Raw genomic sequence first — 27,552 nt, forward strand, 5'->3', positions numbered from 1 at the left:
TTGGCTGAGTACATTTTGTGGTATGGAGACTTAGAGGTCTATTATTCTCTTGCAAGAGGTCTGTTTTCTCAAGTCTTCTTCCAGAACGAAACGCGTTAACCCCACCACTTAAAAGGCGGCCCTCTAGGCCTTTTAAAATAAAAAACTGAGTCACTACCTCTCATTGGCTGAGTACATTCTGTGGTATGGAGACTTAGAGGTCTATTATGAATAAGAAAACAAATAGTTGATGGAATGTGGCACAGTTCTGCCCAGCCGTGACGAATATTGTCCATGTTTTATATAACTCAGTGATTTCCTATGCTCATTGCCTCCATCTACTGTCCATAATTCTCTATCACAATATTTTTACAGATGGAGGTATTTCAGAAAAAAATATTTCATTATGGCCACTAGATGGGGCTGACAATCATAGGAAATCACTCTAATTACAATACGGCCAGAATTGATCACATCTGGGCTTGTCACGCTCATCCATCAGATCTTCTGTACATTGATCCCTTGGTTCCCGTCATCAGTCATGGTTTCCTACAAGTCCCGGAGATATTCTACCCATACACTTATGACTACAGTAGGCATCGAAGGACATAAACCAACAATATTAAACCAACCACTGATTCAAAACCAAGATACCGAATATGGCCATTAGCGCGATCAACATTTCCTACGTAGGCGCCCGTGACATGGTGTTTATGTACATGGGGGGGACTCAAACATTTTGGGGGGTGGTTTAAGTGCTAAGGGGGTAACTTGAATGTTTTTCATCTTTTTTTCACTTAACTTTATTGCCAAAAATAATGGACTACTAACCCCCCATATGTTAGTATTGTTGGTTGTGACAGGTTCTCTTTTATGAGAGTCTTTTAGGTCCCTCCTGCCCTCCACTGAAGGTAATGAAGAGCAGACTGGGCTCCAATCACAGGTTCTCCATCCACAGTGGTAGAACTAATCCCCGGGAAGTGACCCCATACACTTCATTCTAGCTAAGGGGTCTCCCACCATCCCTGTGCTGAGTTCCCGGGTCTGTACACCCGCTGTGCCCATTATGAGGGGTTCCCACCATCCCTGTGCTGAGTTCCCGGGTCTGTACACCCGCTGTGCCCATTATGAGGGGTTCCCACCATCCCTGTGCTGAGTTCCCGGGTCTGTACACCCGCTGTGCCCATTATGAGGGGTTCCCACCATCCCTGTGCTGAGTTCCCGGGTCTGTACACCCGCTGTGCCCATTATGAGGGGTTCCCTCCATCCCTGTGCCGAGTTCCCGGGTCTGTACACCCGCTGTGCCCATTATGAGGGGTTCCCATCATCCCTGTGCTGTGTTCCCGGGTCTGTACACCCGCTGTTCCCATTTAGAGGGGTTCCCACCATCCCCGTGCCAAGTTCCCGGGTCTGTACACCCGCTGTGCCCATTATGAGGGGTTCCCACCATCCCCGTGCCGTGTTCCCAGGTCTGTATGCCCACTGTGCCCATTATGATGGGTTCCCACCATCCCTGTGCTGAGTTCCCGGGTCTGTACACCCGCTGTGCCCATTATGAGAGGTTCCCACCATCCCTGTGCTGGGTTCCCGGGTCTGTACACCCGCTGTGCCCATTATGAGGGGTTCCCATCATCCCTGTGCCAAGTTCCCTGGTCTGTACACCCGCTGTGCCCATTATGAGGGGTTCCCCATCCCTGTGCTGAGTTCCCGGGTCTGTACACCCGCTGTGCCCATTATGAGGGGTTCCCCATCCCTGTGCCGAGTTCCCGGGTCTGTACACCCGCTGTGCCCATTATGAGGGGTTCACATCATCCCTGTGCCGAGTTCCCGGGTCTGTACACCCGCTGTTCCCATTTAGAGGGGTTCCCACCATCCCCGTGCCAAGTTCCCGGGTCTGTACACCCGCTGTGCCCATTATGAGGGGTTCCCACCATCCCTGTGCCGAGTTCCCGGGTCTGTACACCCGCTGTGCCCATTATGAGGGGTTCCCACCATCCCCGTGCCGTGTTCCCGGGTCTGTATGCCCGCTGTGCCCATTATGATGGGTTCCCACCATCCCTGTGCTGAGTTCCCGGGTCTGTACACCCGCTGTGCCCATTATGAGAGGTTCCCACCATCCCTGTGCTGGGTTCCCGGGTCTGTACACCCGCTGTGCCCATTATGAGGGGTTCCCATCATCCCTGTGCCAAGTTCCCAGGTCTGTACACCCGCTGTGCCCATTATGAGGGGTTCCCCATCCCTGTGCTGAGTTCCCGGGTCTGTACACCCACTGTGCCCATTATGAGGGGCTCCCACCCTCCCTGTGCCGAGTTCCCAGGTCTGTACACCCGCTGTGCCCATTATGAGGGGTTCCCGCCATCCCTGTGCCGAGTTCCCGGGTCTGTACACCCGCTGTGCCCATTATGAGGGGCTCCCACCATCCCTGTGCTGAGTTCCCGGGTCTGTACACCCGCTGTGCCCATTATGAGAGGTTCCCACCATCCCTGTGCTGAGTTCCCGGGTCTGTACACCCGCTGTGCCCATTATGAGGGTTTTCCCACCATCCCTGTGCTGAGTTCCCGGGTCTGTACACCCGCTGTGCCCATTATGAGGGGCTCCCTGTGCCGAGTTCCCAGGTCTGTACACCCGCTGTGCCCATTATGAGGGGTTCCCGCCATCCCTGTGCCGAGTTCCTGGGTCTGTACACCCGCTGTGCCCATTATGAGGGGCTCCCACCCTCCCTGTGCCGAGTTCCCAGGTCTGTACACCCGCTGTGCCCATTATGAGAGGTTCTCACCATCCCTGTGCTGGGTTCCCGGGTCTGTACACCCGCTGTGCCCATTATGAGGGGCTCCCACCATCCCTGTGCTGAGTTCCCGGGTCTGTACACCCGCTGTGCCCATTATGAGAGGTTCCCACCATCCCTGTGCTGAGTTCCCGGGTCTGTACACCCGCTGTGCCCATTATGAGGGGTTCCCACCATCCCTGTGCTGAGTTCCCGGGTCTGTACACCCGCTGTGCCCATTATGAGGGGCTCCCACCATCCCTGTGCTGAGTTCCCGGGTCTGTACACCCGCTGTGCCCATTATGAGAGGTTCCCACCATCCCTGTGCTGAGTTCCCGGGTCTGTACACCCGCTGTGCCCATTATGAGGGGTTTCCACCATCCCTGTGCCGAGTTCCCGGGTCTGTACACCCGCTGTGCCCATTATGAGGGGTTCCCACCATCCCTGTGCTGAGTTCCCGGGTCTGTACACCCGCTGTGCCCATTATGAGGGGCTCCCACCATCCCTGTGCTGAGTTCTCGGGTCTGTACACCCGCTGTGCCCATTATGAGAGGTTCCCACCATCCCTGTGCTGAGTTCCCGGGTCTGTACACCCGCTGTGCCCATTATGAGGGGTTCCCACCATCCCTGTGCTGAGTTCCCGGGTCTGTACACCCGCTGTGCCCATTATGAGGGGTTTCCACCATCCCTGTGCTGTGCTGACTTCCCGGGTTTTTAACTTTTAGGTTTGTTACCTTTTCGTAACAATTACGAATTTTTCGTTACGAATTTGGATACCAAATTTGTAAATGAAATTTCGTGTTTCGAATGCAATTAATATGCATAAAAATTCGTATTTCGGATTCATACGAATTTCGTAGGAAACGAATCGCACATGTCTAGAAATTAGAGCTGCTCATTTCTCGTCGAGTAATAGAGATACGTTCTCACCTGCTGTCCTGGCCACTGCCTGGGGATCCCCTCATGCTCCTCTCTCCTCCTCCTCCTCCTCCTATCATCACACACACACCCGGGCTGGGGAGAAGATGCAGCCAGTGAACCAAATCCGCACGGAGGAGGATAGGTGAAGTATTAGGCTCTGCCAGTCAAATGGAATGCAGCCATTCACCGGCCGCTTATGGGGATGCCAGTTACTCCACCCACCTCGGCCAAGCACGCCCAAACTACTGCTGTCCATAATAGTGCCGCACTACAGCAAGAGGGGAGGGAGGCCACGGGAGCCAGGACTCGGTCGGAGAAGGACCCCCTTATGTCAGTGTAGTGGTCCCTTACATTGGTGACCAATGAAGAAGGACCCCTTATATCAGTGGTGAGTGTAGTGGTCCCTTACATTGATGACCAATGGGAGAAGGACTCCATCTAATCAGTGGTCAGTGTAGTGGTCCCTTACATCGGTGACCAATGAAGAAGGACCCCCTTATATCAGTGGTCAGTATAGTGGTCCCTTACATTGGTGACCAATGAAGAAGGACCCCCTTATATCGTCATCAGTCGAAAGACTGAACCCCCGAAGGCTGGATTCACACCTATGCAGTTTTAGTGCTTTTTGCATTTTTCAGATTTGCACTACAGAACATTTAACATGGTTTCCTATGGAACGCATTCTGTAGTGCAAATCTGCAAAATGCGAAAAGCATTAAAAATGCATAGGTGTGAATACAGCCTTACAGATCATTAATGTCAGTTGTTACAGACAGAAATGGTTCATTGCTCCAGGAACCCCTAGAATCCTTTGGAGGAACCCTGGCTGAGAAAGGCTGGACTAGGCAGTAATATATTTCTCTCCCCCTTGGTGGGAGTGGAGATGACCCCATCTATAAGGATATACAGTACATACACACACAGCACAAGGCCGTGTTCACACTACGAGACGTTTCTCGGGGCTGCAGTTCCTCTGAGCTCCACAAGGTGGTGATCTCACTTCTACCATAGAGATAGGAAGTCTCTATGGAAGACAGGAAGTGAGGTCAGATACAGACAGGAAGTGATGTCAGATATAAAAAGGAAGTTCCGGGTGAGAGGTGAGTCATGAGGAAGTAGTGAGGAGACATCGCTGCAATTGGCAGTAGAGGAGGTAATAAGATCTTATTTTCTATTTACACCCAGTAACCCCCCGTCATGTCCGTCCTCTTCCTCCATAGTCACTGTGACGTCTTTTATCTCCAGCAGATGATACATATATTATTATTATACAGGATTTATATAATGGCAACAGTTTACACAGCGCTTTATAATGTATTGGGGGGGGGGCAACACAATTGCAGTTCAATACAAAAGTTACAGGAGGGCCCGGCTTGTAGAGCTTACATTCTGAGGGGGTGGTGGTACAAAAGGTAATAGCTGTAGAGAATGGTTTGATGGGGGGTGGCTCGGGGACAGTTGTTAGGTGGATCTGGGATAAACTTCCCTGAATAAATGAGTTTTCAGGAATCTTCTAAAGGTGGACAGGTTATGGTCTGATCAGACAGACTGGGGCAGGGAGTTCCAGAGGATGGGAGAGGCTTTGGAGACTTCTTGAAGGCGAGCATGGGAAGAGGTAACAATATATAGTGTGGAAACCTAGATGCCTTGTAGTTAGGGTTGCCACCTCATCCCTTTAAACCCAAACACCTATGAAATACACGGGTTCTGAAGGCTAATTAAATGCAGATAAGACACCAAGTGAGTTTAATTATCACCTTAATCAGCCACAGAACCTGTGTAATTCATATATGCTCAGGTTTAAAGGTATGAGCTGTCAACCCTACCTTTATATATTTTCATTATCAATTATCATCCTTATCTGTCTAGACAGAAACCTGTATAGATCAAATGACAGAACGAGTAAGAATTGAGGAGGACCGGAGTCACATGACTGGGAAGATACTAAACCTCACCCTGGAGATCATCTACCTGCTGACCGGAGAGGTGAGGAGGATTCTGGGAGGTCACATGACATCACTCTTATCTCTATTAATAAAACACAGACCTGACCGGAGAGGTGAGGAGGATTCTGGGAGGTCACATGACATCACTCTTATCTCTATTAATAAAACACAGACCTGACCGGAGAGGTGAGGAGGATTCTGGGAGGTCACATGACATCACTCTTATCTCTATTAATAAAACACAGACCTGACCGGAGAGGTGAGGAGGATTCTGGGAGGAGGTCACATGACATCACTCTTATCTCTATTAATAAAACACAGACCTGATCGGAGAGGTGAGGAGGATTCTGGGACTCTAACATGATATTCCTATTGGTTCCCCAATACAGAGATTTCCTCTTGTGAAGTCCGGTGATCATATGACCATCACAGTGCCTCCATGTGACTCCCTAAAACCTGAGAGACACAACATGGAGAAGATTCTAGAAGTCACCAAGAAGATGATGGAGCTGCTGACAGGAGAGGTGAGGAGGATTCTGGGAATTCTGGGACATTATCCAGTAACAGACAAGGGATGTGTCTGGATGGTGACTGTATCATTGTGTGTGTCAGGTTCCTATAAGGTGTCAGGATGTCACTGTCTATTTCTCCATGGAGGAGTGGGAGTATTTAGAAGGACACAAGGATCTCTACAAGGACGTCATGATGGACAATCAGCCGCCCCTCACATCACCGGGTAAGAGGAGACTTTATTGTAAAGGAGAGAGCAGTACGGAGGCTCCACCTAGATCCCCCATCATCTGATAAACACATAGAAACAATGTATTCAGTCAGTGTGTGTGTTTCCTACAGATGGATCCAGTAATGGGAACCCACCAGAGAGATGTCCCCGTCCTCTGTATTCCCGGGATTCCACACAGGAAGGTCACACCATCCCCCACCATCATCAGGTAGATGAGGAACAATCACTGATAGTATCATTAGGATCTGTACATTATCTGCATTGTTACCATTGATGTCATTTTTATTATATATTCAGAGTGGAAACCTGAGAGATCCTAAAGTTGAGGTGAAAGAAGAGATAAAAGAGGAGGATGATGAGGATGGGGTGATGGAGGAAGAACACAAAGATCTGTACCAGGACACCATGGAGGAGTCATCCAGATACAGGAACCCACCAGAGAGATGTCCCCGTCCTCTGTATTCCTGGGATTCCACACAGGAAGATCTCACCATCCCCCACCATCATCAGGTAGATGAGGGACAATTATTGGTAGTTATAATTCATATACAAGCGTGATTGTTATAATGAGTATTTTATTATCTTTTAGAATGAAAACTCCAAGAATAATGTTGTTAAAGAAGAGTATAAAGAGGAGGATGAGGAGTATGGAGTGATGGAGGAGTTTTCAGAAGGACACAAGGATATGATGGAGCCACCAAATACCAGGAACCCACCAGAGAGATGTCCCCGTCCTCTGTATTCCCGGGATTCCACACAGGAAGGTCACACCATCCCCCACTGTTACAAGGTTGGTGGGATGGAGCATCTAGAACATGAACTTCTGAAGAGGATGTGTATTTGTTCTATGTGATGTCACAATAATAAATCTTCTATCTTACAGATGATATTTTCTCTCTCATTTTCTTGGTTTAGAGTGGAGATCCAATGGATATAGAATTTGAGGTGAAATCAGAAGAAGAAGAGAGGTATGTGAGGGATGATCAGCAGTCTATGGAGGAGGATGGAATAACGGGGACATTTATAGAGGAGGACACTCCTACAGAGATCAGCACAGGTGGGTCATTAACACTAAATCCATTCCTCCACCCATACTGCTCACTGATTGGTCCAGAGTAGGGCGGGGGCTGGGTGATATCAGCCTGTAATCCCCTGGTCACTTTCCTGAGCTGTGTTCCCCGTCCTGTATTCCTGGATTTCTCTCCGATAATCTTCCTTCTCTGTGCTGCCGACACAATTTATGGATCTAGACTGGATTTATGGAGATTCTGGGGATCAGCCGGCAGCAAAATGTTGATTTTTGTCATAGGCGTTGCTAAACCTATCATAAATCATTTTATATTGTGCGTTACATAGACCCCCTGCACTATATACTCTATGTTGTACATTTAAAAAAATAATAGTTCAGCACTCCTCATGAACAAACTCTAAAGCAAATACTGGAAAAAGACTATAAAAGTGTCTCTCTCATTAAAGCTGCCTGATGTGGGCGGAGTCCAGGTTTAGGGGAACCAATCAGCTGATGTCTAGTAATAATCTTTGTATTTCTATTTTAGTAGATGGACGGGAGATGAGGAAAACCTCAGAGGATTGTCTCACTTTGTCTCCAGACTGTAAAGTAGAAGATGAGGACATCACACAGTATAGTCCAGGAGAAAACCCGACTACCTCAAATGTCCATCCGGCACCACACAGTGTAGATGGACCATCGTATTCCTCTTATCCTGAGGAACCTCAGACTGTGCGGGACGGTGCCGGACCATCGTATTCCTCTTATCCCGAGGAACCTCAGACTGTGCGGGACGGTGCCGGACCATCGTATTCCTCTTATCCTGAGGAACCTCAGACTGTGCGGGACGGTGCCGGACCATCGTATTCCTCTTATCCCGAGGAACCTCAGACTGTGCGGGACGGTGCCGGACCATCGTATTCCTCTTATCCCGAGGAACCTCAGACTGTGCGGGACGGTGCCGGACCATCGTATTCCTCTTATCCCGAGGAACCTCAGACTGTGCGGGACGGTGCCGGACCATCGTATTCCTCTTATCCCGAGGAACCTCAGACTGTGCGGGACGGTGCCGGACCATCGTATTCTTCTTATCCCGAGGAACCTCAGACTGTGCGGGACGGTGCCGGACCATCGTATTCCTCTTATCCTGAGGAACCTCAGACTGTGCGGGACGGTGCCGGACCATCGTATTCCTCTTATCCCGAGGAACCTCAGACTGTGCGGGACGGTGCCGGACCATCGTATTCCTCTTATCCTGAGGAACCTCAGACTGTGCGGGACAGTGCCGGACCATCGTATTCCTCTTATCCCGAGGAACCTCAGACTGTGCGGGACGGTGCCGGACCATCGTATTCCTCTTATCCCGAGGAACCTCAGACTGTGCGGGACGGTGCCGGACCATCGTATTCCTCTTATCCCGAGGAACCTCAGACTGTGCGGGACGGTGCCGGACCATCGTATTCCTCTTATCCCGAGGAACCTCAGACTGTGCGGGACGGTGCCGGACCATCGTATTCCTCTTATCCCGAGGAACCTCAGACTGTGCGGGACGGTGCCGGACCATCGTATTCCTCTTATCCCGAGGAACCTCAGACTGTGCGGGACGGTGCCGGACCATCGTATTCTTCTTATCCCGAGGAACCTCAGACTGTGCGGGACGGTGCCGGACCATCGTATTCCTCTTATCCTGAGGAACCTCAGACTGTGCGGGACGGTGCCGGACCATCGTATTCCTCTTATCCTGAGGAACCTCAGACTGTGCGGGACGGTGCCGGACCATCGTATTCCTCTTATCCTGAGGAACCTCAGACTGTGCGGGACGGTGCCGGACCATCGTATTCCTCTTATCCCGAGGAACCTCAGACTGTGCGGGACGGTGCCGGACCATCGTATTTCTCTTATCCCGAGGAACCTCAGACTGTGCGGGAGGGTGCCATCCTTCCAACAGACAAGAGATTTCCCTGTACCGGGTGCGGAAAGTGTTTCAATTTTAAATTCAGTCTTGATGAGCATAAAAGATCTCACGCAGTTGAGAAGCGGCATTCCTGTCCGGAGTGCGGGAAATATTTTTTAAGGAAAGCCAATCTTTTCCAACATCAGAAATCTCACACAGAAGCAATGCCATATTCTTGTCCTGAGTGCGGGAAATGTTTTTTAAAGAAAACCCAATTTTACCAGCATCAGAAATCTCACACAGAAAAAAAGATGTATTTTTGTTCTGAGTGCGGGAAATGTTTTTTACAAAAACTAGATCTTGTTGCACATCAAATGTTTCACACGGGGGAGATGCCATTTTCCTGTTCTGAGTGCGGGGAATGTTTTTCATCGAAAGACTGTCTTTTTATCCATCAGAAATTGCACACGGTGGAGGAACTGCATTCCTGTTCTGAATGCGGGAAAGGTTTCGTAAATAAATCAACCCTTGTCTCACATCAGAGATCTCACACGACGGGGAAGCCATTTTCCTGTTCTGTGTGCGGGAAATGTTTTTCATGGAAGACCAATCTTGTTAGTCATCAGAGATCTCACACGGGGGAGAAACCGTATTCCTGCTCTGAATGCGGGAAATGTTTTTCACAGAAGTCCAGTCTTAACAAACATCAGAGATCTCACACGGGGGAGAAGCCGTTTTCCTGTCCTGAGTGCGGAAAATGTTTTTCAGATCGTTCCAATCTTTACAAACATCAGAGATCTCACACAAGGAATACGTAACTTTCCTGTCCTGAGTGAGGGAAATGTTCCTCACTGAAGTCCTGTCTTTCTGTACATCAGGGGTCCCACACAACCCTCAAGGTGTATTAGTGAGTGCGGGGAAATGTCTTGTATATGAATGTTGCTGGACATGTGGGGAGGAAGCATGTAACGAAACGTCCCACGCTCCGCTTGAGTGCTTTCATCATATACCGCTTCCTGCAGTCTGAGAACAGATAGAAGATATCAGCTGAATATTACAACCAGGAACAAGGCAGGACTTGTTTGGTGTTTGTGTTGAGCAACCGAATGAGTACTGCCTAGTTTGTGGTTGTCAGCGGTTGAAATATCTGATATCTATATTCAGACTGGGAGGAAGCGATACATGGCAAAAGCACTCAAGTGGAGTGTCCGACGTTTCATTACAAAGCACACCCTGATATACACCTCAGATATACTCCATGGCTGATCTTCATCATGGAAGAAACAGTTGATAAGGAGATCAGAGATCACCAAAGACATGGATGAAGTGTTGTACCGTGAGTACATTTTGTGGTGTAAATTCTTGCAAGAGGTCTGTTTTCTCAAGTCGTCTTCCAGGACGAAACGCGTTAACCCCACCACTTAAAAGGTGGTCCTCTAGGCCTTTTAAAATAAAAATGGAGTCCTTACCTCTCATTGGCTGAGTACATTTTGTGGTATAAACTCTTGCAAGAGGTGTGTTTTCTCAAGTTGTCACCCAGGACGACACACGTTAACCCCACCACTTAAATGGCGGTCCTCTAGGCCTTTTACAATAAAAAATGGAGTCATTACCTCTCATTGGCTGAGTGCATTTTGTGATATGGAGACTAATGCCCTGTACACACGGTCGGAAATTCCGACGGAAAGGGTCCGATCGGATTATGTTGTCGGAAAATCCGATCGTGTGTGTGGGCTCTATCGGACTTTTTCGGTCGGAAAAGCCAGACGGAAAAAGTTTGAGAGCAGGAGCTAATATTTTCCGACAACAAAATCTGACTTTTTCCGATCGTTTGTAGAGAATTCAGACGGACAAAGTGCCACGCGTTCGCAGATTAAGTTACGAGACCAAAGCTATTGGCTACTGGCCTCTACGTAGTCCCGTCGTACGTAACAAACGTCACCTCGTTCCAAACGATCGGATTTTCCGTCAAGTTTGTCCGACTGTGTGCATGCATCACAAGTTTCGTCAAAAATCAGACAGATTTTGTGGTCGAAATGTCCATCCGTGTGTACAGGGCGTTAGATGTCCGTTATGAATAAGAAAATAAATAGTTGATGGAATGTGGCACAGGTCTGCCCAGCCGTGACGAATATTGTCCATATTTTATATAACTCAGTGATTTCCTATGATCATTGCCTCCATCTAGTGTCCATAATTCTGTATCAAAATATTTTTTACAGCTGGAGGAATTTCAGGAACAATACTTCATTATGGCCACTAGATGGAGCTGATACTCATAGGAAATCACTGTGTTACAATACGGACAGAATTGATCACATCTGGGCTCATTCTTCACACTCGTCCATCGAATCTTCTGTACATTGACTCCTTGGTTCCCGTCATCAGTCATGGTTTCCAACAAGTCCCGGAGATCTTATACCCATACACTTATGACTACAGTAGACATCGAAGAACATAAACCAACAATATTAAACCAACCACTGATTCAAAACCAAAATACTGAATTTGGATATTAGCGCGATCAATATTTCGTATGCAGGCGCCCGTGACATGGCGTTCATGTAGGTAGGACCGCTGTCTCCTATGGCAACTAATCTTGCAACAGTCACTAAAGGTAGTTGTACAGAAATCTTGGTTACACAGAACAGTGTCCCACTGTAGATCTTCACTCCCTGAGCTCCCAGTCTCTCACTAGACCTCCAGATCCCAGTCGTCACTGCATCTATTCCGCTGTATACTCAAGCATCACCACCGCTAACCTGCTGGGTCCCTGTTTTGGCACTCCTCAAGCATCACCCCCGCTAGCCTGCTGGGTCCCTGGCTTGGCACTCCTCAAGCGTCACCCCCGCTATCCTGCTGGGTCCCTGGCTTGGCACTCCTCAAGCGTCACCCCCACTAGCTTGCTGGGTCCCTGGCTTGGCACTCCTCAAGCGTCACCCCCGCTATCCTGCTGGGTCCCTGGCTTGGCACTCCTCAAACATCACCCCTGCTATCCTGCTGGGTCCCTAGCTTTGTACTCCTCAAGCGTCGCCCCTGTTGGGTCCCTGGCTTTGGACTCCTAAAGCGTCACCCCTGCTATCCTGCTGGGTCCCTGGCTTGGCACTCCTCAAACATCACCCCCGCTATCCTGCTGGGTCCCTAGCTTTGTACTGCTCAAGCGTCGCCCCTGCTGGGTCCCTGGCTTGGCACTCCTAAAGCGTCACCCCCGCTATCCTGCTGGGTCCCTGGCTTGGCACTCCTCAAGTGTCACCCCCGCTATCCTGCTTTCTCCCTTTTTCACCGTCCCCGGTTGGTGAGGAGGCTGCTCAGGTACTTCAGCTTACTCACAGTAGTCTCCGGTAACAAGGTGGTTGGTCCATTAGTGGAGACAGCTTCCCCTTCTACCTCCGACCACAACTGGTTCCTCATCCGGCTGAACCTTCTCAACTCGGTTAGGAACTCCAATCCTACAGTCCCAACCCTACGCTGCTTCTCCTGCTCCTGGATAGGCCTCAGGCAGCCAGGTGATAGACATGGGTGCCGTCAATAAATTTGTTTCATTCCGTTACGATTCGTATTAAAATTAATTAGTATTTCGTGTCCGAAATTCCGTTTAGTTTCGTACGAAATATGAATTGTCGTTAGGTTCGTTAACGTGTACGAACGTTCTTTACGATGAATTTAAAGGCAAAAATATACCTCAATATGACAGTCGATGCAGATGGAAGTTTGGTTTTTATCCGAAATACGAAATTCCGTTGAAGAATTTGCTATCCGAAATACGAAGTTTCATTAGATGAGAAAGAGAGAAGCGGATTGTCTGCCATGCACTGCTGGTCCAGTTTGCGCCTGCTCCTCCTGGGGCTGCTTATTATGAGGGGCTCGCACCATCCCTGTGCTATGCTGACTTCCTCCTGGGGCTGTACCTCTGCTGTGCATATTATGAGGGGTTCCCACCATCCCTGTGCTGTGCTGACTTCCTCCTGGGGCTGTACCTCTGCTGTGCATATTATGAGGGGCTCCCACCATCCCTGTGCTGTGCTGACTTCCTCCTGGGGCTGCTTATTATGAGGGCTCCCACCATCCCTGTGCTATGCTGACTTCCTCCTGGGGCTGCTTATTATGAGGGGCTCCCATCATCCCTGTGCTGTGCTGACTTCCTCCTGGGGCTGCTTATTATGAGGGGCTCCCACCATCCCTGTGCTGTGCTGACTTCCTCCTGGGGCTGTACCTCTACTGTGCATATTATGAGGGGCTCCCACCATCCCTGTGCTGTGCTGACTTCCTTCTGGGGCTGCTTATTATGAGGGGCTCCCACCATCTCTGTGCTGTGCTGACTTCCTCCTGGGGCTGTACCTCTGCTGTGCATATTATGAGGGGCTCCCACCATCCCTGTGCTATGCTGACTTCCTCCTGGGGCTGCTTATTATGAGGGGCTCCCACCATCCCTGTGCTATGCTGATTTCTTCCGGGTGCTGTACCTCTGCTTTGCATATTATGAGGGGCTCCCACCATCCCTGTGCTGTGCTGACTTCCTCCTGGGGCTGTACCTCTGCTGTGCATATTATGAGGGGTCCCACCATCCCTGTACTATGCTGACTTCCTCCTGGGGCTGCTTATTATGAGGGGCTCCCACCATCCCTGTGCTGTGCTGACTTCCTCCTGGGGCTGCTTATTATGAAGGGCTCCCATCATCCCTGTGCTATGCTGACTTCCTCCTGGGGCTGTACCTCTGCTGTGCTCAGTATGTCAGTACAGCACAGGAATGGTGGAAAACCCTCATACTGAGCACAGCAGAGGTACAGCCCCAGGAGGAAGTCGGCACAGCACAGGGATGGTGGTAGCCCCTCATAATAAGCAGCCCCAGGAGGAAGTCAGCACAGGGATGGTGGGAGCCACTCATAATAAGAAGCCCCAGGAGGAAGTCAGCACAGGGATGGTGGGAGCCCCTCATAATATGCACAGCAGAGGTATAGCCCCAGGAGGAAGTCAGCATAGCACAGGGATGATGGGAGCCCCTCATAATAAGCAGCCCCAGGAGGAAGTCAGCATAGCACAGGGATGGTGGGAGCCCCTCATAATAAGCAGCCCCAGGAGGAAGTCAGCACAGGGATGGTGGGAGCCCCTCATAATAAGCAGCCCCAGGAGGAAGTCAGCACAGGGATGGTGGGAGCCCCTCATAATATGCACAGCAGAGGTTCAGCCCCAGGAGGAAGTCAGCACAGCACAGGGATGGTGGGAGCCCCTAATAATAAGCAGCCCCAGGAGGAAGTCAGCACAGGGATGGTGGGAGCCCCTCATAATAAGCAGCCCCAGGAGGAAGTCAGCACAGGGATGGTGGGAGCCCCTCATAATATGCACAGCAGAGGTACAGCCCCAGGAGGAAGTCAGCATAGCACAGGGATGGTGGGAGCCCCTCAAAATAAGCATAATGACTGAGTCGTCATCGATGTGACGACAACTGATCCGAAATTCGTAAACAAAAGTTCGTATTGCGTACAGAATTCGGACGCATGGCAATTCGTATTTCGGATCCTCCCGAATGTACGAATTTTGGAAAATTCGTACGAATTTGAGATTCGTACAAAACGAATCGCACATGTCTACCAGGTGATAGGCCTTAGGTTTCTGGCCTTGCAACCCGGGGCGACATAACACACGTCCACCTAGATATCTGTCCAGGTGGCACAGAACCCTGATCACCTGACTCCACCAAAATACATAGGCTCTCCCAGCAGTCCAAGGGGCTTAAAGAAACGCCCATTTGCTGAGACATCCCATCCATTCATAATCTGTCCTTGCTATGCCCTTGTCTATCTGATGTCACCACTAATTGACCATCCACCTAGTGACAGAAGAGAGAAGTGCAGCAATTCTAGAATTAGGGGGAAAGCAGTGGATCTCCTAACAATTAGCCAGGACAATTACTACCTGGCAAACTAAATTGGTTAGCAACCCTGCCTAAACACCAGGGTGATACATCAGTGTAGTGGCCCCTTACATTGGTGACCAATGGGAGAAGGACCCCCTTATATCGTCATCAGTGGGAAGTCTTACAGATCATTGATGTCAGTTGTTACCAGGTAGCAGTCATGAGATGCTTATTCCAAGCAAGGAATCTGATGGCAGTCGGAGTGGCCTCTGTCCAATGGGGAATGGCTGAATAGTAGGAATGGGGTAATTCTCAAGGAGAAATCGATATATATAAAGCAAGGGGCGCTAAAGAAATATGATTTGATTTGGAAACGAAGGATTAATGTGTGTAGCGATGACACTTTGGACAAAGTGTTTGTCAGGTACAAATTTAGTTTTTGCCTAATTTGTTAATTATGTAGTTATGTACAGTGAGGTGCACATGACAGGCTCAGAACCAGGCCTGATTGGATGTTTTAGGTATCGGCTTTCCCGGAGCCAATCAGTGGGTGCGTCGGGCACCACTGAGGAGTCTGGGGAGGGGTACTTAAGATGTTGAAGTCACGTGTTCTAGTTCGTTCGTGAGGCCTTAGCGGTCTGTTCCTGATTCCGGACCCGGGTAGCCCCGCAAGGGGTCCCGATCATAGGAGCATTCGTCGCTCCACAACATGCTTCGGTTGGCTAGCCTCAGTGGACCCGCCCGGTCTGGGGTAAGGGTCCGTCTGTTCCCGAGTCTCGGAACCGGCTGGTCCGAGGCGCAGTAACTGAGGAATATTCAAGGCGTCCGGGTGTGCTCTCGCCTTGGAGGGGCACCGCAGCTCATGTAAGTGACCGGGGGAGGACTCTTCGGAGGAGGGCCAACAAGCTTGCATCCTGAGAAGTACCTGGTTGCTGAGTTGTGAAGGACATTGACGAATTCACGCTTTTTCCAGGACTGACAAGGAGACAGAGAACGTTCCAGGTACTGAGGAAAAAGGTTCCTGTTCATTTCTGTTACCAATTACTCAAGGTCGAAGATTTCACAATTTCTGGATCAAAGTGCTGACTGCCATAATCTCTGGCTAGAGATCTGTTCAGCCTTGAAGCGCCCAGCTGCGAGAGGCTACTCTCTGGGTGGTACTAGAGACTTGCTGCTATTAGCAGTTCAAGGTGCCTGAGTTTCTTCACCCTTATCCTCTGTTCCCATATGAGACTGTGTTGGATGTTACCCCTGCAAATAAAAACCTTTTCTAATGGACTTTTATGGTGTCAGCGTCCAAAGTGTTGGGTACTAACACTGGGAACCCCTAGACGTGGAAGAACCAGCCAAGCGGGGGTAACCTAGGTTATACTTACTGCCTATCTTGAGGGCAGAAAGCATTGGGGAGGGAGGTTGGGCCTTGGAGGAAATGTCTGATTTGATATATTGTGCAAAAATTATGAAATACTTGAATAAAGAAAAAAAGGAACCTCTAGAAACCTTTGGAGGAACCCTGGCTGAAAAAGGGTGTACTAGGCAGTAATATATTTCTCTCCCCCTTGGTGGGAGTGGAGATTACCCCATCTATAAGGATATACAGTACATACACACACAGCACAAGGCCGTGTTCACACTATGAGACGATTCTCAGGGGCTGCAGTTCCTCTGAGCTCCACAAGATGGTGATCTTCTCACTTCTACCATAGAGACAGGAAGTCTCTATGGAAGACAGGAAGTGATGTCAGCTATAAATAGGAAGTTCTGGGCGAGAGGTGATTTGGGAGGAAGTAGAGAGGAGACGTTGCTGGAAGTTTCAACAGAGGAGGTAATAAGATCTTATTTTCTATTTACACCCAGTAACCCCCCGTCATGTCCGTCCTCTTCCTCCATAGTCACTGTGACGTCTTTTATCTCCAGCAGATGATGATACACATATATATAGTGTGGAAACCTAGATTAACCCCTTCAGGGTCAGAATATTCCCCCCCACTTGCATATATATATTTTCATTATCGATTATCATCCGTACCTGTCTAGGCAGAAACCTTTATAGATCAAATGAAGATGGAGGAGGACCGGAGTCACATGACTGAGAAGATACTAAACCTCACCCTGGAGATCATCTACCTGCTGACCGGAGAGGTGAGGAGGATTCTGGGAGGTCACATGACATCACTCTTATCTCTATTAATAAAACACAGACCTGACCGGAGAGGTGAGGAGAATTCTGGGAGGTCACATGACATCACTCTTATCTCTATTAATAAAACACAGAGCTGACCGGAGAGGTGAGGAGGATTCTGGGAGGTCACATGACATCACTCTTATCTCTATTAATAAAACACAGAGCTGACCGGAGAGGTGAGGAGGATTCTGGGAGGTCACATGACATCACTCTTATCTCTATTAATAAAACAGACCTGACCGGAGAGGTGAGGAGGATTCTGGGAGGAGGTCACATGACATCACTCTTATCTCTATTAATAAAACACAGAGCTGACCGGAGAGGTGAGGAGGATTCTGGGAGGTCACATGACATCACTCTTATCTCTCTTAATAAAACACAGACCTGACCGGAGAGGTGAGGAGGATTTTGGGAGGTCACATGACATCACTCTTATCTCTATTAATAAAACACAGACCTGACCGGAGAGGTGAGGAGGATCTGGGAAGTCACATGACATCACTCTTATCTCTATTAATAAAACACAGACCTGACCGGAGAGGTGAGAAGGATTCTGGGAGGTCACATGACATCACTCTTATCTCTATTAATAAAACACAGACCTGACCGGAGAGGTGAGGAGGATTCTGGGAGCTCACATGACATCACTCTTATCTCTATTAATAAAACACAGACCTGACCGGAGAGGTGAGGAGGATTCTGGGAGGTCACATGACGTCACTCTTATCTCTATTAATAAAACACAGACCTGACCGGAGAGGTGAGGAGGATTCTGGGAGCTCACATGACATCACTCTTATCTCTCTTAATAAAACACAGACCTGACCGGAGAGGTGAGGAGGATTCTGGGATCTAACATGATATTCCTATTGGTTCCCCAATACAGAGATTTCCTCTTGTGAAGTCCGTTGATCATATGACCATCACAGTGCCTCCATGTGACTCCCTAAAACCTGAGAGACACAACATGGAGAAGATTCTAGAAGTCACCAAGAAGATGATGGAGCTGCTGACAGGAGAGGTGAGGAGGATTCTGGGAATTCTGGGACATTATCCAGTAACAGACAAGGGATGTGTCTGGATGGTGACTGTATCATTGTGTGTGTCAGGTTCCTATAAGGTGTCAGGATGTCACTGTCTATTTCTCCATGGAGGAGTGGGAGTATTTAGAAGGACACAAGGATCTCTACAAGGACGTCATGATGGACAATCAGCCGCCCCTCACATCACCGGGTAAGAGGAGACTTTATTGTAAAGGAGAGAGCAGTACGGAGGCTCCACCTAGATCCCCCATCATCTGATAAACACATAGAAACAATGTATTCAGTCAGTGTGTGTGTTTCCTACAGATGGATCCAGTAATGGGAACCCACCAGAGAGATGTCCCCGTCCTCTGTATTCCCGGGATTCCACACAGGAAGGTCACACCATCCCCCACCATCATCAGGTAGATGAGGAACAATCACTGATAGTATCATTAGGATCTGTACATTATCTGCATTGTTACCATTGATGTCATTTTTATTATATATTCAGAGTGGAAACCTGAGAGGTCATAAAGTTGAGGTTAAAGAAGAGATAAAAGAGGAGGATGATGAGGATGGGGTGATGGAGGAAGAACACAAAGATCTGTACCAGGACACCATGGTGGAGTCATCCAGCTACAGAAACCCACCAGAGAGATGTCCCCGTCCTCTGTATTCCCGGGATTCCACACAGGAAGGTCACACCATCCCCCACCATCATCAGGTAGGTGAGCAGCAAATATTGGTAGTTATGATTACTATACAAGTGTGTTTTTTACAATGAGTATTTTATTACATCTTTCAGAATGAAAACTCCAAGGATAATGTTGTTTTAAAAGAAGAGTATAAAGAGGAAGATGAGGAGTATGGAGTAATGGAGGAGTTTTCTGAAGGACACAAGGATATGATGGAGCCACCAAATACCAGGAACCCACCAGAGAGATGTCCCCATCCTCTGTATTCCACACAGGAAGGTCACACCATCCCTTATCATTACAAGGTTGGTAGGACACATGAAGACTGTCAGAAACCATGAATCAGACAGAGACAGAAGTACAATCAAATCACACTTGTTTATTAAAAATAAAAGGGTAAATAGGAAAAAGCGTAGTCAAGCATAGCCAGAGTCCAGTAGCCAGATCGGGTAGTCAGCCAGTTCAAAGTTCAATAACCAGATCGGGTAATCAGCCAGGCCTGAAGTCAGGGATCCAAGTAGAGCAACTGTAAGCAGGATAAGGAGCCAGGAGGGATTTCAGCAAGCCAGTCTTGAAACAAACCACAGGAGATGGTTTCTTGTGATGTGACCAATGCGAAGGCAAAGGTGAAGTGAGCTGGAAGGCTTTAAGTAGGCAGGTCAGCCGAGCATCATCGGGAACAGCTGGTAACTGTGGGGAGAGAAGAGAGCTGGCAATTAGCCGACAGCTGAGTGGCCAGCCCGGAGAAGGAAGGGCTAAGCCAGCCCTGACAGTACCCCCTCCTCAATGACCCCTCTCCCTCAGAGGGCCACTGGGCTTGAGGGGAAACCGTCTATGGAACTCGCGGAGGAGGACAGGGGCATGTATGTCAAAGGATGAAACCCAGGAGCGTTCCTCCGCACCGTATCCCTTCCAATGCACCAGGTACTGTATGCGCCCACAGAACCTATGGGAGTCAACAATGGATTGTACCTCATACTCCTCATGGTTCTCAACCTGAATAGGGTGAGGACGTGGCACCAAGGTGGTAAATCGGTACAGACCAACGGTTTCAATAAGGAGATATGAAACACATTTGAGAAGCGCATACTAGGAGGAAGGTCCAACGCGTAAGCTACTGTGTTAATCCTGCAAAGGATACGGAAAGGCCCAATAAACCGAGGTGCAAACTTCATTGAGGGAACACGAAGCCGGAGGTTTGCGAGATGACAGCCAGACCCTGTCCCCAACCTGGTAGGAAGGCGCAGGCAGGCGTCTGCGATCAGCATGGAGTCTGTACCTATCATTAGCATGACGCAAAGCCTCCTGGACCAAGTGTAACGAAGACCACGGAGAGGCTCCTCTAACGCAGGAATACTCTGTGGAACAAACGAGTCATGCAACATGGAAGGTTGGAAACCATAATTCGCCATAAATGGAGACAATCGGGAGGCAGAATTCAAGACACTGTTGTGAGCAAATTCTGACCAAGGTAAGAGGTCAGACCAGTTGTTTTGATGGTCAGAAATATAGCAACGTAGGAATTGCTCCAAGGACTGATTGGCTCGTTCTGCGGCCCCATTAGACTGCGGGTGATACGCAGAAGAGAACGCAAGCTGGATCCCAACTGTGCACAAAAGGCTCGCCAGAACCGGGAGACAAACTGACTGCCCCTGTCCGAGACAATCACCTTGGGTAGCCCATGTAAGCGAAAGATCTCCCGAGCAAAAATGGAAGCCAGTTCCTTAGAGGTGGGCAACTTCTTAAGTGGAATACAATGACACATCTTTGAGAACCGGTCAACCACCATAAGGATAACAGTGTTGCCTTGGGAGTTGGGCAATTCCACAATGAAATCCATAGACGGGTGAGTCCAGGGCCTCTCTCCATTGGGTATGGGTTGTAGGAGGCCCACTGGAAGGTGTCGTGGAGTCTTACTCTGAGCACACACGGGAAAGGCAGCTACGAAGGCAGTAACATCAGCCCGTAGACTAGGCCACCAGAATTGTTGGGAAATGGCCCAAATGAGTTGATTCTTCCCAGGATGGCCAGCTGCCTTGGGAGAATGGTAAGTCTGGAGCACTGCAGTACGGAGACTCTCGGGGACAAAGCAGCGGTCACAAGGTTTATCAGGAGGAGCATGGACCTGAGCAGCAAGAATTTTGTCACCCAAAGGAGAAGTAAGACTGGTGCGAACCTCAGCCAACATATGATCAGGAGGAATCATAGGAACCGACTCCGACTTGGAAGTGGAGGAAAATTGTTGTGACAAGGCATCAGCCCTTACATTCTTAGTACCGGGTAAGAATGAGACAATGTAATTAAAGCTCGACAAGAAAAGAGCCCATCGCACCTTCTGGGAGAGAGTCGCTTAGCCTCAGACAAGAATGTAAGATTCTTATGGTCAGTAAGAATAAGAACGGGCACAGTGGTACCTTCAAGGAGATGTCTCCACTCTTTCAGGGCTAAAATGATCGCCAACAGCTCTCTGTCACCAATCTCATAATTGCACTCAGCAGGTGACAATTTCTTGGAAAAGTAACCACACGGATGCATAGCGCTCTCAGAGTTAGGACGTTGAGACAGAAGGGCGCCAACTCCAGTCTCAGAAGCATCAACTTCTAGGATAAAAGGCAACGTAGGATCAGGATGTGCCAACACAGGAGCAGAAACAAAGGCAGCCTTGAGAGTCTCAAAGACCTTAATGGACTCCGGAGACCAACTCTGTGGGTTACCGTCCTTTCTGGTCATATCGGTCAGAGGCTTGACCAGAGACGAAAAGTTACAAATAAACTTCTGATAGTAGTTGGCAAAGCCCAGGAAACGCTGCAGAGGATGTAAACCCACGGGTCGAGGCCACTGTAGGACTGCTGAAAGTTTCTCTGGGTCCATCGAAAAACCAGCAGTGGAAATGACATAGCCCAGTAATGTAACCTGTTCACGATGGAACTCGCACTTCTCCAGTTTACAATAGAGATTGTTCTCTCTTCGTTTCTGAAGCACACGACAGACATCTGTGTGGTGGCTCTCCAGGGACTTGGAAAATATGAGGATATCATGGAGATAAACCACCACACATAACTGCAACAAATCTCGGAGGACATTGTTAATAAATTCTTGGAAAACTACCGGGGAGTTACAAAGGCCAAAAGACATTACCAGGTATTCATAATGGCCTGTTCTGGTATTAAATGCAGTTTTCCACTCGTTGCCCTCCTTAATGCACACAAGATTGTATGCCCCTCTCAAGTCAAGCTTTGTGAAAACTGTTGCTCCCTTGAGGCGGTCGAATAACTCTGTAATCAATGGAATCAGGTAGGCATTCTTAATTGTGACACGATTGAGACCCCTATAATCTATACAAGGTCTCAGTTCACCGCTCTTCTTTTTCTCAAAGAAGAAACCAGCAGGAGACGAGGATTTGCAGATGAAACCTCGATAAAGTGGGTCAGCAACATACTCCTCCATGGCCTTATCCGACAAAGGGTAAACCCGGCCACGAGGAGGTATGGCACCAGGTTGAAGGTCAATTGCGCAATCATAAAACCGGTGTGGAGGCAAACTACCGGCTTGACCTTTATCAAAGACATCGCCAAAATCACAGTACCCCTCCGGCAGGGAGGGGAGTGAAGAGGTGCACAAGACCTTGGATACCTTCAGGAAGCATATCTCACTGCATTGTGGTGACCAGGAGAGAACCTCAGCACGGAGCCAATCAAAAGAGGGCTTGTGCCTCTGTAACCAAGAATAACCAGCGGAAATCTGGGTGAGGAAATAACTTGGAATTGGATTATCTGATGGTGAAGAGCCCCTACGACCATGGACAACGGAACTGTCTCATGAGTCACATGGGCAGGCTGTAAAGGTCTCCTGTCAAGAGCCTCAATGGCAAGTGGATTGTCACGCAGCTGCAGCGGAACCGAGTGCTGCAAAACAAATGCAGCATCAATGAACAGGCCTGCAGTCCCAGAGTGGATTAGAGCCTGTATCTCGATGGACGACTCAGCCCAAGAAAGGGTGACCGAAACCAGGGGCTTATCCTAGATAACTAGGGACGAAACAACGCCATGACAGGACCTCAAGGTTTGGGCGTTCCCTGGACGGGTAGGACAAGACTTCAAAAAGTGACCTGCCTGGCCACAATAAAGGCACAATCTCTCCCTCCTCCTAAAGGCTCTCTCATCCGCAGAGAGGCGCGTGAAGCCCAGGTGCATGGGTTCATCTTCACTGACCAACTCGGTACCAGGAGGCATGGGTGGTGAGGGAGGCATGGGAGGTGAGGGAGGCACGGGAGGTGAGGGAGGCATAGGAGGTGAGGGAGGCATGGGTGGGACTGCAAAGCTCGGAGACAAACGTACAGGAGGCTTCCGCAAGCGCTCCTTAAGAGAAAGTCTTTCTCTGAGTCTGGAGTCAATGAGGATGGCAAACGAGATCAAGCTCTCCAGCTCAGTGGGTATATCTCGGGCTGCTATCCCATCCTTGATGGAATCCGAGAGACCATGAGAAAAAGCAGCCACGAGGGCCTCATTGTTCCAAGCAACCTCTGCTGCTGAATTCAATGGCGTATTCGGCAACAGTTCTCGTACTCTGTTTGATGGACATGAGGCACTTGGCAGCAGAAGCGGAGCATGCGGGAACGTCAAATGCCCTTTTAAAGGAGGCCACAAACTGAGGGTAACTCAAGACAACAGGTTTTTGCATCTCCCATAGAGGGTTAGCCCAGGCCAAGGCTCTCTCAGAAAGCCAAGATATCGCAAAACCTACTTTGCTTCTGACCATGGGAAACGCCTGGGGCAGCATTTCAAAGTATATCTCAACCTGATTAAGAAAACCTCTGCATTGAACTGGATCGCCCCCAAATCGCTGGGGAAGCGGAGCAGAACCAGAAATACCTCTTATAGAGGTAATACTCGAGGCGGGTGCCTGCACAGAGACTGGCGCAGCAGCAGGGACGGCCTACGACTCAGGTTGTACCGGAGCAGCCACCGTGGGGGATTCCAGGTGAGCCGTGCGATTCAGGAGTGTTTGTAATGCCAAGGCAAACTGATCCATGCGGTGATCCAGTTCATCCAATCTGGAAAAAATATTACCAACAAGTGGATTGACTGTATCTTCTGAATTCATGGCCTTCGCCTACTGTCAGAAACCATGAAACAGACTGAGACAGAAGTACAATCAAATCACACTTGTTTATTAATAAAAATAAAAAGGTAAATAGAAAAAAGCGTAGTCAAGCATAGCCAGATCGGGTAGTCAGCCAGTCCAAAGTTCAATAACTAAATCGGGTAATCAGCCAGGCCTGAAGTCAGGGATCCAAGGAGAGCAACCGCAAGCAGGATAAGAAGCCAGAAGGGATGTCAGCAATCCAGTCTTGAAACAAACAGCAGGAGATGGTTCCTTGTGATGTGACCAACGCGAAGGCAAAGGTGAAGTGAGCTGGAAGGCTTTAAGAAGGCAGGTCAGACGAGCATCATCGGGAACAGCTGGTAACTGTGGAGAGAGAAGAGAGCTGGCAATTATCCGACAGCTGAGCGGCCAGAGAAGGAAGGGCTAAGCCAGCCCTGACAGAGACAATGCTTGGATTTTTTTGATTTTTTTTTATATGATCTTACAATATTAAAGCTTATATTTTACAGATGAAATTCTCTCTCTCGTTTTCTTGGTTTAGAGTGGAGATCCAATGGATATAGAATTTGAGGTGAAATCAGAAGAAGAAGAGAGGTATGTGAGGGATGATCAGCAGTCTATGGAGGAGGATGGAATAACGGGGACATTTATAGAGGAGGACACTCCTACAGAGATCAGCACAGGTGGGTCATTAACACTAAATACCTCCCTCCACCCATACTGCTCACTGATTGGTCCAGAGTAGGGCGGGGGCTGGGTGATATCAGCCTGTAATCCCCTGGTCACTTTCCTGAGCTGTGTTCCCCGTCCTGTATTCCTGGATTTCTCTCCGATAATCTTCCTTCTCTGTGCTGCCGACACAATTTATGTCTCTAGACTGGATTTATGGAGATTCTGGGGATCAGCCGGCAGCAAAATGTTCATTTTTGTCATAGGCGTTGCTAAACCTATCATAAACCATTTTATATTGTGCGTTACATAGACCCCCTGCACTATATACTCAATGTTGTACATTTTAAAGTAAAGTAGTTCAGCACTCCTCATGAACAAACCCTAAAGCAAATACTGGAAAAAGACTATAAAAGTGTCTCTCTCATTAAAGCTGCCTGATGTGGGCGGAGTCCAGGTTTAGGGGAACCAATCAGCTGATGTCTAGTAATAATCTTTGTATTTCTATTTTAGTAGATGGACGGGAGATGAGGAAAACCTCAGAGGATTGTCTCACTTTGTCTCCAGACTGTGAAGTAGAAGATGAGGACATCACACAGTATAGTCCAGGAGAAAACCCGACTACCTCAAATGTCCATCCGGCACCACACAGTGTAGATGGACCATCGTATTCCTCTTATCCCGAGGAACCTCAGACTGTGCGGGACGGTGCCGGACCATCGTATTCCTCTTATCCCGAGGAACCTCAGACTGTGCGGGACGGTGCCGGACCATCGTATTCCTCTTATCCCGAGGAACCTCAGACTGTGCGGGACGGTGCCGGACCATCGTATTCCTCTTATCCCGAGGAACCTCAGACTGTGCGGGACGGTGCCGGACCATCGTATTCCTCTTATCCCGAGGAACCTCAGACTGTGCGGGATGGTGCCGGACCATCGTATTCCTCTTATCCCGAGGAACCTCAGACTGTGCGGGGCGGTGCCGGACCATCGTATTCCTCTTATCCCGAGGAACCTCAGACTGTGCGGGAGGGTGCCGGACCATCGTATTCCTCTTATCCCGAGGAACCTCAGACTGTGCGGGATGGTGCTGTCCTTCCAACAGATAAGAGGTTTTCCTGTATCGAGTGCGGAAAGTGTTTCTATTTTAAATTCAATCTTGATGAGCATAAAAGATCTCACGCGGTTGAGAAGCCACATTCCTGTCCTGAGTGCGGGAAATATTTTTTAAGGAAAGCCAATCTTTCCCAACATCAGAGATCTCACACAGAAGAAAAGCCATTTTCTTGTCCTGAGTGCGGGAAATGTTTTTTAAAGAAATCCCATTTTTACCAACATCAGAAATCTCACACAGAAAAAAAGCAGTATTCTTGTTCCGAGTGCGGGAAATGTTTTTTACAAAAATTATATCTTGTTGCACATCAAATGTCTCACACGGGGGAGAAGCCATTTTCCTGTTCTGAGTGCGGGAAATGTTTTTCTTCGAAGGCCTATCTTTTTATGCATCAGAAATTGCACACGGGGGAGGAACTGCATTCCTGTTCTGAATGCGGGAAAGGTTTCGTAATAAAATCAGCCCTTGTCTCACATCAGAGATCTCACACGGAGGAGAAGCCATTTTCCTGTTCTGTGTGCGGGAAATGTTTTTCATGGAAGACCAATCTTTTTAGTCATCAGAGATCTCACACGGGAGAGAAACCATATTCCTGCTCTGAGTGCGGGAAATGTTTTTCATTTAGGTCCAGTCTCTGCAGACATCAGAGATTGCACACGGGGGAAAAGCCGTATTCCTGCTCTGAGTGCGGGAAATGTTTTTCACAGAAGCCCCATCTTTATATACATCAGAGATCTCACGCGGGGGAGAAGCCGTATTCCTGTCCTGAGTGAGGGAAATGTTCCTCACTGAAGTCCTGTCTTCCTGTACATCAGGGGGTCCCACACATCCCTCGAGGTGTATTAGTGAGTGCGGGAAATGTCTTGTATATGAATGTTGCTGGACATGTGGGGAAGAAGCACCCCCTGATATACACCTCAGATATACTCCATGGCTGATCTTCATCATGGAAGAAACAGTTGATAAGGAGATCAGAGATCACCAAAGACAGGGATGAAGTGTTGTACCGTGTCGGCCATTGATAGCAGGAGAAAAATAAAAATGGAGTCCTTACCTCTCATTGGCTGAGTACATTTTGTGGTGTAAACTCTTGCAAGAGGTCTGTTTTCTCAAGACGTCTTCCAGGACGAAACACGTTAACCCCACCACTTAAAAAGTGGTCTTCTAGGCTTTTTAAAATAAAAATGGAGTCATTACCTCTCATTGGCTGAGTACATTTTGTGGTATGGAGACTTAGAGGTCTCTTTATTCTCTTGCAAGAGGTCTGTTTTCTCAAGACGTCTTCCAGGACGAAACACGTTAAACCCACCACTTAAAAGGCAGCCCTCTAGGCCTTTTAAAATAAAAATTGAGTCATTACCTCTCATTGGCTGAGTACATTCTGTGGTATGGAGACTTAGAGGTCTATTATGAATAAGAAAACAAATAGTTGATGGAATGTGGCACAGGTCTGCCCAGCCGTGACGAACATTGTCCATATTTTATATAACTCAGTGATTTCCTATGATCATTGCCTCCATCTAGTGTCCATAATTCTGTATCACAATATTTTTACAGATGGAGGTATTTCAGGAAAAAATATTCTGTTAGGTCCCTCACGTCTCTCCTGCCCTCCACTGAAGATAATGGAGAGCAGACTGGGCTCTATTC

General features: G+C 48.7%; 3 protein-coding genes across 4 annotated transcripts in view; all 3 read left to right on the plus strand.

The window, feature by feature from the left end:
• Nucleotides 1-4,384: 4,384 nt before the first annotated feature.
• LOC143955990 (oocyte zinc finger protein XlCOF8.4-like) lies at nt 4,385-6,584 on the plus strand. Of its 2 annotated transcripts, XM_077466115.1 has the most exons (3): nt 4,385-4,817; nt 5,534-5,650; nt 6,000-6,584. In XM_077466115.1, the coding sequence occupies exons 2-3, from the start codon at nt 5,555-5,557 to the stop codon at nt 6,348-6,350; spliced, it is 447 nt and encodes a 148-aa protein (XP_077322241.1). In that variant the 5' UTR covers nt 4,385-4,817; nt 5,534-5,554; the 3' UTR covers nt 6,351-6,584. The 2 variants fall into 2 exon arrangements, with proteins under 2 accessions (XP_077322241.1, XP_077322242.1); XM_077466116.1 differs by lacking the exon at nt 4,385-4,817 and having other exon boundaries at nt 4,843-5,650.
• A 1,058-nt stretch (nt 6,585-7,642) lies between these two features.
• LOC143955446 (uncharacterized) overlaps nt 7,643-27,552 on the plus strand; it is a 151,205-nt gene continuing 131,295 nt past the window's right edge. Inside the window, exons 1-4 of the mRNA XM_077465492.1 lie at nt 7,643-7,654; nt 9,270-9,767; nt 18,607-18,741; nt 18,831-19,043. Coding sequence (XP_077321618.1) covers nt 7,643-7,654; nt 9,270-9,767; nt 18,607-18,741; nt 18,831-19,043 — 858 coding nt within the window. The remainder of the gene's footprint in view (nt 7,655-9,269; nt 9,768-18,606; nt 18,742-18,830; nt 19,044-27,552) is intronic.
• LOC143955771 (uncharacterized) lies at nt 19,127-26,955 on the plus strand. The gene is made up of 2 exons (XM_077465893.1): nt 19,127-19,319; nt 25,303-26,955. Exons 1-2 carry the CDS (start codon nt 19,262-19,264, stop codon nt 26,673-26,675), a joined length of 1,431 nt encoding a protein of 476 aa, XP_077322019.1. The 5' UTR covers nt 19,127-19,261; the 3' UTR covers nt 26,676-26,955.

Source organism: Lithobates pipiens, unplaced genomic scaffold, assembly GCF_037356315.1.
Source record: "Lithobates pipiens isolate NorthernLeopardFrog02 unplaced genomic scaffold, aLitPip1_a1.2 Scaffold_35, whole genome shotgun sequence".
Classification (NCBI taxonomy): domain Eukaryota; kingdom Metazoa; phylum Chordata; class Amphibia; order Anura; family Ranidae; genus Lithobates; species Lithobates pipiens.

Bases quoted from the DNA above. Each gene is read 5' to 3' on its own strand.
- LOC143955990 (XM_077466115.1), top strand. From the start codon at position 5,555: ATGACAGAACGAGTAAGAATTGAGGAGGACCGGAGTCACATGACTGGG. The intron at 5,651-5,999 runs GTGAGGAGGATT...TCCCCAATACAG, and splicing joins TCTACCTGCTGACCGGAGAG to AGATTTCCTCTTGTGAAGTC.
- LOC143955771 (XM_077465893.1), top strand. From the start codon at position 19,262: ATGTCCCCATCCTCTGTATTCCACACAGGAAGGTCACACCATCCCTTA. The intron at 19,320-25,302 runs GTTGGTAGGACA...TTTCTATTTTAG, and splicing joins CCATCCCTTATCATTACAAG to TAGATGGACGGGAGATGAGG.